Source organism: Rhinopithecus bieti, unplaced genomic scaffold, assembly GCF_001698545.2.
Source record: "Rhinopithecus bieti isolate Rb0 unplaced genomic scaffold, ASM169854v2 scaffold_42745, whole genome shotgun sequence".
Lineage (NCBI taxonomy): Eukaryota > Metazoa > Chordata > Mammalia > Primates > Cercopithecidae > Rhinopithecus > Rhinopithecus bieti.
This window is the reverse complement of record NW_016819184.1, coordinates 3,680,843-3,694,361: the sequence shown is the minus strand read 5'-3', so window position 1 is coordinate 3,694,361 and position 13,519 is coordinate 3,680,843. Positions and strand designations below refer to the sequence as shown.

Sequence of the window (13,519 nt, the reverse complement as noted above, 5' to 3'; positions counted from 1 at the left end):
CAGCCTTGGGGATAGAGCAAGACTCTGTCGGGAAAAAAAAAAAAAGAAAGAAAGAAAAAAAAAGAAATTAAATACATAGGCGATGAGTCCTTTCAGAAGCAGGTCCCTGAGTTTGCAGCTGACACTAACTTCCTAATGAATAAGGAGGACAGACTAGAGGCGAAGGGTGGAAGATGCAAAGCCCACGATAGCTCCATTGGCAGGTGCATTCCCCGGGCTCCTGTGGGAATGTAATGAGGACCCAGGGAAAATTCTCAGCATCTGGCCTGGAAGCATGAGTGTCAGACATGCCTTCTGTGTTTTGCTTATGGGGGAATTTCCTGAACATTCCAGAATGTCACCTTCATCACTAAACCCCTCTTCTGTCTTCTAGTCTGGGATGTCCTCTTTCTCCACGCAGCCAGCAGTTATTAATTTAGAATGGTCCAGGAGAGCCAAGACTTCAGCAAATGAGGAAGTTGCCACTGGCACAGTCATTGTTTTCTGGGATAAGACACTTTCATTTGTAGAGTTGAAAAACTGAAATTGAGAATTGTGTAACGGAGCTGGGAGTCATCTGTTAATAGACTTGGAAGCACCAAGTCTCCCAGGGAGTCTGGGTATCTCCTCCAAGGTCTTTGGTATCTGCTGGGGATGGACAGGGATGCCAGGGCCAGGGGTAGCTGTGTGCTCAGCAAATCGGCTCTCTCCCTGCCAGAAACACAAGGACAGCCAGGCTGGCAAACTCCATGGAGTCTGTTAGGACTTTTCCAAGGCACGGTGTTTTCTAATTACCAGTACGAGTTATTAACAAACCCCCAATTGCTCATTTTTGGTCTTGCAAACTGAAGCAGGATATAACCTAGAATAAATGTAAAGAAATACAAACACGGAGGACCCAAATACATCCCTTTTTAAAAATGGGGCTTCAGCAATTTCCAGTTTGGGTTTAATATAGTTTATCATTTCCTTTTGCTCCCGAGGTCTAAGAAGAACTCATGTTCTCTCCTCATTAGACAGTCTGAGGATAGCCCGAGGCCTTCTGGGCAACAATCCAACTCTCTGGCCTCAGAATGGCACCTGCGCTCCCAGCTTAGGCACCTAAGCCTTCTGCCCTCTAGGCCAGTGTGGCTCAGGCCCGCTTCACATTAGGATATCTGGAGGACCCTGGAGAATATGTGTACCCAGGCCCCGCACCAGGTCAATCAAATCAGAATCCCTGGGCCAAGGTGTGGGAATCAGTATTTCTAAAAGTAAACATATAAACAAATAGACAAACAAACTCCCCTCCAGGCGTTCTAATGTCCAGCCTAGACTGAGGTCCAGTTCTAACTGCCGCGCTATCTTCGATGTCTCATCTAAGACCCACCCTTCATCCCCTTGCCAGGACTCGCCTTTCACCAGGATTCTCCTGCACCCGGACTTTGGGATAAAGTTGAATCTGCAAAGAGTAACTACTGAAAACACATCGACGGGCAGGGGTTGCCAGGGAGTTTGACCTACTTCAAAGGTGAACAAGGGCAATACCATCCCAGGATATCAATGGCCATGTGGGTTTTTCTGACTTCCAGAAAGTTCCATGCGGCCATAGCCTGTCTCTGAGTGGCAAGCCCACATCTCTGACTGCTCAGAGTGCCCTTCAGAACTCCTCTTCCTGCTCCTGCTTTCCTTGGGTATGAAGCATCGTCTACCTGCCTCTCCACTCCAACGAAACTGGGGGTCACATGGTCTCCCACTCGCCCTCAGCCTCTGCTTGGTCATCCTGACGTCCTGACTCACAGCAGGTGGAGTAGAGTCAAAGCCAAGAGCCCAAGAGCCCTTGCCACTGGGGTTCAGCAAGACTAGCACTCATCCCTCGTCCTGCAAATGACTAACCTCTGCCCATCTCAGCTTCCTCTGCTTTAAAAATAGGAACAATAGTACGTACCTGAGAGCATATGCAAAGCACTTAGAGCCTGACACACAGTAACTGGTAAAAATAGTAATCAGGAAACACATCCCTTCAAGCATCTCTCAATCCTCGTCCTTCTCACATCCCCACTTCCCCTGCCCTGGGTCATGTCAGGCCTTTATCACTTCTTTTTCTTCTTCTTCTTTTTTTGAGATGGAACCTCTCTCTGTCACCAGGCTGGAGTGCAATGGCGCGATCTCAGCTCACTGCAACCTCGGCTTCCCAGGTTCAAGCAATTCTCCTGCCTCAGCCTCCCGAGTAGCTGGGACTACAGGTGCCCACCACCATGCCCAGCTAATTTTTGTATTTTTAGTAGAGATGGGGTTTCACCATGTTGGCTAGGATGGTATCAATCTCTTGACCTCATGATCCGCCCGCCTCGGCCTCCCAAAGTGCTAGGATTACAGGCATGAGCCACGGCTCCCGGTCAGGCCTTTATCATTTCTATGCAATAGGCTCCTCTCAGCCCTACTTGTCTTTGGTTACTCCACCCTGCACACTAACTGCAGGGATATCTTTCTACCATCCCAGGTGTCTTTCCCCTGCTTAAAAACATTCATCTAGCTCTCTAGTCACTGCAGAATAACATCAAGATGGCTTCGTAGAACAGCCGGGGCCCTGAGCATGTGAATCTTTGCAACGTCATCTCCTCCTGCCCTAGCTCTGCATGCATGCATTTGCATACAATATGAGCATGCATGTACACAAACACACATACATGCATGCACGGCACACACATGTATGAACACACATGAACACATATAGGAACACACACGCATGTACATGCACACAAAACACATACATGTCCACATCACACATACTCCCTCTTCTGCTATGCTCATGGTGAAACTGAACTTACCTTTTAGGATCCTCTCCCTGCAAATACTCCCTGGCCCTGGGAAGAAGTAAGTGATCCTCTTCTGCATCCCCATAAACCTCCATTCATAGCATGGATCTAGCGCCTAATGCTTTGGACATGCTATGTGGGTTGCATGCCTGCTTCCCTACCAGCCTTGACGTTCTCAAGTGGAAGAACCACACCTGATTCATTCTGAGTTATTGATGCAGAGTGCATAAGGCCTTGCAACATGGAGCTGAATTTCTGGAAGGGCCTTTGCCTTCATTTTTCTGAAAACTTAGAAAATGCAATTCAAATCGAATAAGATTGCTTGGAAACAAGGCTAGAGTGAGGCACCCTCACAAACCACTGTGTGTAAAATCTGCTGTTTCAGAGGACCATGGCTGTGAAAGGCTCAGCCATGACCAGATCCCTTCTCACACTGTCCCCGCAGGCAAGAGACTCAGTATTCCTGAGAGACTATGGTTGCTTTAGGACAGCGGTTGCCACCCACATTGCACATGAGAATTGCTGGGGAGCTTCTCAGAATTCTGAGGTCTAACTTCCTCCCCTGCCCTGCCCCTTGAAAGCAGCAATGCTTTCAGAAGCTCCCAGGGCAACTCCAATATGCGGGACTTGTAAGAAGCCTATTTTAGGCTGAGGGTCATCAGCATCAAACAGCCAACATCCTCTCCGGCAGGATGCACTGAGGAAGGACAGGTGGTTTACACAGACAGCGTTGCCATTTTCTTTGCTGGCTCACAGTGTGAGGAGCGGTTAGTGAACAAGTACCCCAGGAATAGGACCCGGTTTCCAGGGGCTCCTCCAGCAAGGAAATCATCTTTGTGAAAGGTGAGTTTCTGACCTATTTGTTCTTAGCAAGGGATTTTCCAATAGCTGATTGAGCTGAAAGTCAACTCCTGTGTTCCAGGACAGTGAAGCCTATGGATCCCTTAGAAATGTAAGCCCACCCTCAGGGTTACATTGGTACAGGCCTGCAATGACGGGGACAGATTGCAGGGGCCTGTGGGATCTGTCATCGGGAGACCTGGGAGAGGCCTGGCTCAGGAGCAGTCCAAAGGATCAAATGAACTCTGTAGGGGTTCTGGAGCGAACTGGGAAGTCCAAAGCACCCTCAGACTGGTATTCCACCTGACCAGAAGACAGCCTGGAGGAAGACATGTCCCCAAGGCCACCAAAGTCCAGACAGCTGTGGTCTGGCATCTCCTGAAGCTGCCCCAGGACCCAGGAATTACACACTCAGAGGACAGGAAGCAGTTCCAACCCAAGGCCCAGAGGCAGAATCTCGTCTCCTTGCTGAATCAGATGAGGTCCCCCAATCTCATTTCCAAACATTTACATGATCTGAATGATTTAACTACCGAAAAAGAACTTACCTTGTCAACGTGATTAGCAATCTCTATTAATCGCTGCTTAACTTTTTCCAGATCTTTTCCTTGCCTCTGAAACTTAACAATTTTAAATGTCAGCATTAATACCAGCAAGAATATCAATCATGTCTCATCTTCCTGGCTCCTGGAAATGTGAAGTCTTGGGATTTTACAAACCACTGGGGACCCTCCACAGTTCATGGTGAAATGAGCTTGCATCCTGCTGAATAACTTTCCCGGCTGGGGACTCCCTGAAATTCCCTGAAATTTGCCTAAGCCAAGTGCTCTCAAGACAGCAACTTCTGCAATTTTCCAGCCTCATAAATGATGGAGGCAGTGACATGTTTTGGCAAAGAGGAAACAGACAACTAGAAGTCAGTCCAAAGCCATTTTTCATATCATCGACTTGATTTTAACTTCCTGAGAAATTTTCTTTATATTTGTTTTAAAATTAAAAGTAAAAGTAACAGAAGCTCATGGCCACTTGTCAAACAATCCAGAGGAGAATAGACAAAAAAAAAAAAAAAAATCAACAAATGTCCCATTCCCCTCTCTAATCTGACCTTCCAGAATGGGAATTGTTTTCTGAAAAATAGTCAGGCCTGTGCTTCATTCATATGTGTTGAAAGAGTCTATGAGAAAATATCACCCAATTCATGTATGCCAATGAGGCAATAAGTAACTACAGAGAAGATAATCTTTAGAAAAACTAATTCAAAATTAATTAAAATAAAAAACGGATGTAGTATCAAGCCATAGCTCAGAGGGGAGGATTTTTCTGCTGTGTCTCTGTAGCCTTCATTCATTCATTCATTCATTTGGATTAATGACATATGCAATTTTTTTTAATGTGCCATTTTAAAGACTAAACTTTACCACAAAATGTTTTAGAATATAATCTAAAGCCTTCTGTCATTTCCCTCAGTTAATTCTCCTCGTTTGGAGAGCTTAGCTATAGGGCAACTCTGTTTTTTCCTGCAGGCTTTGCCATTACTTTATAGATCAAATAAATTTTTAATATTGTATACTTTATAAAATCAGAAAACCATTGTTCCAATGGGCTGTTTCCACCGCTTTTAAGAGCACATAGGAAATGAGGTTCATTAAAGCAAGTAATAACTTGCAGAACATGTCCTTTTTCTTTTTTCTCTAAACAACCATACTGAGAAATTTCAAAAAGTTCTTACCTCTCGGTTGTCCGCCACGATCACCAGCTCCACATACTTGGTCGCCTTGAGGGTCTCTCTTTTATGCTGCCAAGAGTGAACATGCACTTAGTCTCTCTTAACGCCTCTCTGGGGCTTCTGGAACACTGCGAATGTCTCTCAGTCCAAACACTTTAGGTTGAGACTGTATACCCCCCATCCCCACCAGGTCCCCCACACCTCCATTCCATCTAGAAGTTTACCCCAGCTCCAACCATCTCTTTGTAAAACCTTCTCAACATGAGTGACCAGCTTCCATTTCCATTTGGAAAACCCTTAAAAAGGAGTTTAACCTTTCTGCTGAATCATGAATTATTGGAGCAGAAAAAGTCAAGATTGTTAAACAAAACGAGCACATAAACAAACAAAATTAATGCACTCTCTAGAACAGGAGCCAGTCAAAGGTCATGTATTTCAGACCACGTGTAGCACATTTGAAGCTCATTAGAGAAGATGACGGAGTTCAATGCATTGTGGCTGTTCCCTTTGTCTTTATGGTCTAGGCGTACATGTTTTGAGACTTGAGGAAAGTGGAGGAGAATACATTTTGAACAGGAACCGTAAAATCATTTTAAAGATGCTTACATAAAAATCTAATTAGAAGCAATGGAAGACTGGGGCAGTCTGGAGAAAAGGTCAGACTAATGAACAGAGAAGTGAGAAAGGTATGAGGACAAAAAAGGAGCAAGAAAGAGAACAGAAAGAAATAGAGTTAAGAAAAAATAAGACTGCAATATGCCCCTGGAGAACAGGGATTTCATAAGAGTGAAACAGTTGAGAGAGAACATGGAAAGTGGATATGGAAGTGGATGAATGGAGATGATTCAGGCAGCAGAAATAGGAACCCGGTCCCCCACAAAGGCGGCTCCTGAAGTGGGTCACATTTTAATCAAACTTCCTCAAAAAGCATTGACACTCTTCTGCGAATTACTGGGAGAATTCCAAACGCATTTTTAAGAGAAATAAAGCAGTTCATGGAGGGTGGTCTCAAAAAGCAAACATTAAAAACAAAAAACAAAGCCTTCTGTTTCTGCCATAAAATGCAGTTGGAGGAAGCAGGGGTTGAGTTGGTCTTTGGTCCTGATGACTGATATTGCTGGTTTATGAGTTAACTACGCACACTGCTTCAAGGTAAAAACTTGCATGTTATAACCATTCTTTCAGACAAAAGCAAAAGAAAATCACGAAAGTATGCTTTGAATCAGGTTTCCAGTCACATAATCCTGAGGGAAACATCTTTTATAAAACAAATCCTCATCAGTCCGGGATCTTCCAAACAGATTTTACAAGAAAATGTTTGTATTATAGCAGTGTTCTTTCTTGCTTCCCAGCTGTGCTAATTCATGAATTTAGGTGTTCCTAAAGATATCTGGAAACCTTATGGAAAAGGAAAAGTAAAGCACCAGGAAAGGTACAATTTTTCATACGTTTAAATGTTACGAGAAGAAACTGTCAGGTTTTGTAAGTATACGCTGTAGGCATGCTTTATGGGGATAACTGTGTGTTACTTATAAAAGAAAAAACATTTGCCCCCATGGGACCCACGGGTGCACATAAAATGAGTCACCTTCTGGAAGTGTGACGACCTTGCCCTTTTTCCTCGTTGAAGCGTGAAAGGGGCAGAACCCTCTCTGTTGTCCACAACTCCCTGATTAACCATGAACAAATTTGGCTAATTATGTGGAAGAAAATAAAGCTCCAGAAATGAAAAACGAATCTCTTGTTGAAAAACTCATGGAAAGGAATCTGGTTGTTTAGACGTTTACACTTTTCAGCCTGCAGAGGGGTGAAATAAACGACCATGGGATATTTCCAACTGGCTTAGGATCGCCATTCAGAAAATACACAATTCCAGATAATGAAAACAAACATGTGAACACAATTTTCCTGTCTCTGCAATTTTCAGAGAAGTCTACATTTTCTCACGAATTCAGAGAACTGCAAGCTCAGAGGGAAGCTTAACCACATAATAAAGAAAAGCACTGGGGGAGTCTTCGGCTCAGGACAGAGGCTTATTCTACTGCTAGCTGCACACACAGAGAGAGGCTTACATTATCCCCACGTGATTTCCACCTATCTGGCTCTCCAGTTAAAAACAACAACCATAACAACAAAGAATCATGTTTTTAAATTTGTGATATGGAGAGCAACATTTGAAACTGGTTGCTGAAGACATGGAACCAACCCAAATGGCCATCACTGATAGACTGGAGAAAGAAAATGTGGTACACATACACCATGGAATACTATGCTGCCATAAAAAGGAATGAGATCATGTCCTTTGCAGGGACATGGATGAAGCTGGAGGCCATTATCCTCAGCAAACTAACACAGGAACAGAGAACCAAGTGGGAGTTGAACAATAAAAACACATGGACACAGGGAGGGGAACATCACACACCAGGGCCTGTTGAGGGGTGGGGGATGAGGGGAGGGAACTTAGAGGACAGGTCAGTAGGTACAGCAAATCACCACGGCACATGTATACCTATGTAACAAACCTGCACATTCTGCACGTGTATCCTGTTTTTTTTGTTTTTTTGTTTTTTTAAAGAAGAAAGTTAAAATAATAATATTTAAGAAAGATTGTAAAAAAAAAGGAAACTGGGTTGCTAGCGATGAAATTTTCATTGTGGGGGTTTATGAACAAAAGCCCCTTCTTAATATTGGGTATACTAGCCAGCCTCTGAGATCTGGCCCAAAATCTCCGTTCCCAGGTGGAGGCATGAGGCCCTCTTTTGATCTTGCTCTAATGAGAGAACCTAGTTCCTGGGTCCTCTCAAAGTCATTCACAGCCAAGTTTCCAAGGACTAAAGATCCCCTCAAGCATGACCTGCAATCAGGACTCTTGGCAATGGAACTTAAGGTTTAGAAAATGCAAGTTGAGACGGGCTGCAATAAATCCCTTATTGCAAATCTTTCTTCATATGAGGCTCATCATCATCTTGTATTCAACACTTATTCATCCCAACGCTAATCTACCAGGGATTGCTTGTTTTGTGCTAGCACGTGTAGGGGGCGTGCTAGGCGATATCAGTGTGGACAAGGAACCCATCAATTACCTGAAACTCAGTGTCCTCCTGGAAACCTCATATTCTGGTTGGGCGGCTTGGAGAAGGGAGCCCATACAGCCCAAAAACTAATGAGAGAGTCTGTGAAAAGTACAAGCTAAAGGATAAAACAGTGGTTTCAGGTAGGATGAAGGTGGGGTAGATGGCAGGCCTTAAAGGTAGCGAGCTGCTTGAAGGAATAGAAGTCAGCGCATGTGTGGAAAGATTGCAGAACATGTTCCAGGCACGACGGATAAGGCAACAGCAGATGTCCTGAGGCTGTGGAGAGCTTTTGGTGTTGGCAACAGGCCCGCTTATGGCTGGAGTCCTGGGGAATGGGCGACAAGAAGGATGAGAGGCGAGGTGGAACGAGGGATCAGGACATCTGGGCTCAATCTGGCATTAGGAGTGTTGAGTGTAGCCTAATTTAAATTATAGAGCATTGGGGCCTTGAATGTGAGTATTTTTATAAAGTATTGCGCTGGGTGTCAGTGGCTTACACGCCTTGTTTAATTCCATGCACCTTTGGTGAGGCGCTCGAAAGGGGGTGGGCAAATCCCTTGAGGTCAGGAGTTCGAGACCAGCCTGATCAACATGTAAAACCCTGCCCCTACTAAAAAATCACATAAATAGCCCAGGCGTGGTGGATACACGCCTGTAGTCCGCCAAGCTAACTCCGGAGCTAGGCACAAGAATTACTTGAACCAGGGAGGTGAGGTGCAGTGGAGCTGAAGATGTCGCACGCACTGACTACCAGGCGCAAGAAGAGGAGACTCCATCTCAAATATATAGTATTTTATAGATTAATATATATAGATATGTATACATTAGACATATATATTATATATATTATACAAAATAATATATATTAATCATATATTATCACAAAATTAATATATTGATCACATTATATAATATAATTAATAATTATATTATATATTATATAAAATCAAATAATTATCTATAGTATGATTTATATATTATGATATTCAAATTACTTACTATATCTAAGCATCTATCTTAATATATTTATCTGATTAATACTATAGTATACACTAATAAGTATATATATTCTAATAGTATATAATATACTATAGTATATAATATATAGTATATAACATAGTATATAATATACTATATACTATATAGAGTATATAGTATATAATAATATATAATATAGTATATATTATATAATACAGTATATATACTATAATATATAATATAGTATATATTATAATATACTAGTATATATTATATATAGTGCTCTGGCTACTGGAAGGAGAATGGATTCTAGGGGGATGATACTGGATGATATTAGAAGCCGAGAGTGCACTGAGGAGGCCATGCAGTTGTCCAGGTGAGAGGTGGCAGTCATCGTGGACATGGGCAGCCACATGCAAGCAGGCTGTGCTATCATCCGATAGCCAGAAAAAAACAATCACAATGAGACCAGAGCCAATGTTTCCATTGCCAGCAAGATCGGCAAATGAAATGAATCAGAAGTTTGGTTTCTCTTCCTCCAGGCAAGAAAAAAATCAGTATTAGCTCAAGCAAGGCTCCACGCCTTGACTCTAAGATCATTTTTCCGCATATTTGTAGGTTGAGCTCCGATTTCGGTTAGGAAAGGTTGTCTCCACCATCCTTGACCGTGACTGGCATGGGGACAGCATGCACTGATCACATCCACACAGGATACAGCCTCTGACACCTGGCTGACATGTAGGTGGGCAGAAGTAAATAAATGAGACAAACTGCCAGGAGAATAGGCTGAATCGGGCAAACTGAATGTTAATAGGGACAAGCGTGAAGTATTGAAATTAAGCCTTAAAACAAATGACACAAGTGAGGTCTATTATTTATTTATCCAGAGCTTCAGTGGATTTGAAACTCACTAGGAATCCACACCTGGAAAACTGGAGCTTCCACTCACACAAATAGATATTCAAAGCCCAGGGACAAGGAAGTGGTGCTGCCCTGTTCCCCACCGCCAAGCGTTTTTGTTTATTTGTTTGTTGTTTTGTTTTGTTTTTGAGACGGAGTTTCACTCTTGTCGCCCAGGCTAGAGTGCAGTGGTGCGATCCCAGTTCACTGCAACCTCTGCCTCCTGGTTTCAAGTGATTCTCCTGCCACAGCCTCCCAAGCAGCTGGGATTACAGGTGCCTTCCACCACACCCTGCTAATTTTTGTATTTTTAGTAGAGATAGGGTTTCACCCCCGTTGGCCAGGTTGGTCTTGAACTCCTGACCTCAGGTGATCCGCCTGCTTCAGTCTCCCAAAGTGCTGGGATTACAGGTGTGAGCCTCGTGCCCCGGCCCCCACTGTCAAGCTTTAAGAACAACTAAGGTAGTAAGAGAACCTGATGGTCTCTTAGAAGAGGCATGGAAGCAAGGATGGTTGTTAGAGAGGAATTCAGTATGCCTGTCATAATTAAGGAGTTTTCAAACAGTTCTGGCCAGTTCCTGATATTCAGCTCTCATTAGGCTCTACATATAATGTGTTATATACTACTATGGCTACAAATACTCCACCACTACGGTGCCTTCTATTAAACAAATATGATAGGCTGTCTAGAAACACAAAAGCAGTGGCACCAGTTCATTTCAGAATGGCCACCTTCGAGGAAGTAAAACCGCACCTCCCCAACTCGCTGTCCTCTATGTACACAGCGGCCCAAGCAAACATTTCTTTTCAGAGAAGGCAGCAACTTTTCCATTTGACTCATAATTCTCCATACTAATGGAGGGGAACAATGGCACAGATAATCCCTAAAGAAAAGGCAATTCAAAAATAATTTGCATTTGCCTTTGGGATGTCTTATGTGATTTTTTCCAGTAGATGTACCGTCTTTGCCTTGCTCAGAGCTTGCTTAGGATAATGTTAAAATTGGCTTGCATTCTTGAATGAGTAGCCGATGGAGAGGGAAGGAGTTTGCCGTGGGGGAGCTGAGCAGTAAGGCTTCAGGCTGGACTCAAAAATCCACAGAGAGAACGAGCTGACTGTGACACCCCTGATTCTCTGTGCCCTTCGAGGGGCAACTTGGGTTCTCACTAAAATCTAATGTAGAGCCTTGTGGAAAAAGGCAAACAATAGCTCAGGTTTATATCACAGCCAGTGTATACCCTGAGTGCAGATTTATTCCTGATGCTCTGTGAAGAAAACGCAAACATCTGCAGAAAATCAGAGTCTGCAAACCAGTCTTTGCAATAGTTAACATTTAGTGGGGACAGAAAAATATAGGGAAAAAACAAATGCAGTTGCTGCATTGCATAAACAAGATTAGTTAACAGCCTTTCCATCGATTTTTTCTTTTTCTTAAAGAATGAAACAAAGGCAGTATAAGCAGGGCAGGAAATGTCCCTTTCATATTTACCATAGGTGCTCACCAAAATAATCTACTATATAATTCCAATTCACAAGGATTCCACGTATTTGAAATTATTTTTCGCACCATTTTCATTATATACATGCATTTTAAGTCCAGGATGCTTTCTCTTCCATAAAAACCATCACAGCGCTTTCTAGAGAGAAATATTGAGAACTGAGTTGACTGGCATCAATGCCTTCCCTTTTCAATTTAAAGGCTCATTTGCACTTCAGCACGCATTATTCACAAAGTACCGTTGTTATTCCCATTCTCCCCATTTCTCCACAAGTCAAAATAATTCCAAATTACAATTATGCTTCTAGAGAGCTGTAAGCTAAAAGAATTAAAATATGGCTGGCAAGTACAGACCAAGTTTGTACTGCTAAATGAAACGACAAACATATTTGAGTGTCATTTAAACCATCAAGTTATAAATCTCATAACGTGGGCAACATGCATTCAACAAGGTACTCAAAGCAAAGAGCCTGGAAAACAAAATGCAAATGTTCTACTTGTTTATGACCGGTAAAGCCACAGCTTAATCACATCTTCTTCAAGGTTTGGAATCAAAGGCAAAAGCATCTGAAGAGTAAAATAAACACGCCGTGGGACCCCAGAGGCTGGTCTTTAAGTCCATCACTAAGACAGGTAGCGGGGAGAAGCACAGGATGAAAAGTCTCCTGAGCTTGTGGGAGTGGAGGTGGGGGGGGGGGTAATTTTCAAGCTCTGTTCCCTGGGATGAGGATACAGTGTTCTGCCACCAAGCAGCAATGTCAAGGTGAGCCACAGTACCAGATGGGAGAGTTCCTCTCCGTCCTGTGATGGGGCAGGAAACGAAAAAGAGGTTGTGAGCACCTGCCATAGAAACTCTTAGAGACACACTAGCAAACAGAAGACGTGAGGGTTACATGAGCAGAATACCTGGACTGAAAGAATGAATGTAAAATTAGAGTTAAAAGTCCTGAACTGGTTCAGATAAGAGCAGTTTTAGGGGAACAGACATCTATCCACAGGTATGAGGGGAATTCTAAGAATGAGAAGGTATCAGCCAGGCGCGGTGGCTCACACCTGTAATCCCAGCACTTTGGGAGGCCGAGGTGGGTAGACCACGAGGTCAGGATGGTGTCTAACATGGTGAAAACCCGTCTCTACTAAAAACACAAAAAAATTAGCTGGGCCTGGTGGCATATGCTCCAGCTACTGGGGAGGCTGAGGCAGGAGAATGGTGTGAACCTGGGAGGCAGAGCTTGCAGTGAACCGAGATTGCGCCACTGCACTCCAGCCTGGGAGACACAGCGAGACTCTGTCTCAAAAAAAAAAAAAAGAAGAATGAGAAGATATCATTTGGGATAACCTCTACTGTTTCCAAATAGAAAAATGATTTAGAATGAACCAAGAATAATATTCATTAAATGCTGAGTACTAAGCAGTGGTCTACTGAAATTAAAGTTAGGAGACAACAATGTGTTAGAAGGAACCTGGAAGAAATGTTCCTAGACAGTCAAATATAAGCACAAGTGACATCCTATATATAAATTTTCTTGATTTCTTGTCAACAGAGGAACAGGAAATCCAGAAATGAAAAATCAGGAAATTGTTGATAATTTCCTATCTGTTTCTGCTTATTTAAATTCAGAGCCTCCAGCCAAATGTTGGGAATGATCGCCTTTAATCCTTGTTAACAGAGCTCTACTGTGTCCTCTGGTGCCCACATAATGCCAGACAGAAAAAGGGCAGGCTG

General features: G+C 43.2%; 1 protein-coding gene across 1 annotated transcript in view; it reads right to left on the bottom strand.

Moving 5' to 3' along the window:
• The window catches only part of ADAM12 (ADAM metallopeptidase domain 12), a 321,053-nt gene that overhangs the window by 93,625 nt on the left and 213,909 nt on the right, over positions 1–13,519 (bottom strand). The window contains exons 7-8 of the mRNA XM_017858613.1: positions 5,347–5,412; positions 4,166–4,237 (exon numbers count right to left, since the gene is read on the bottom strand). Of these exons, the coding sequence (XP_017714102.1) occupies positions 4,166–4,237; positions 5,347–5,412 (138 nt within the window). The remainder of the gene's footprint in view (positions 1–4,165; positions 4,238–5,346; positions 5,413–13,519) is intronic.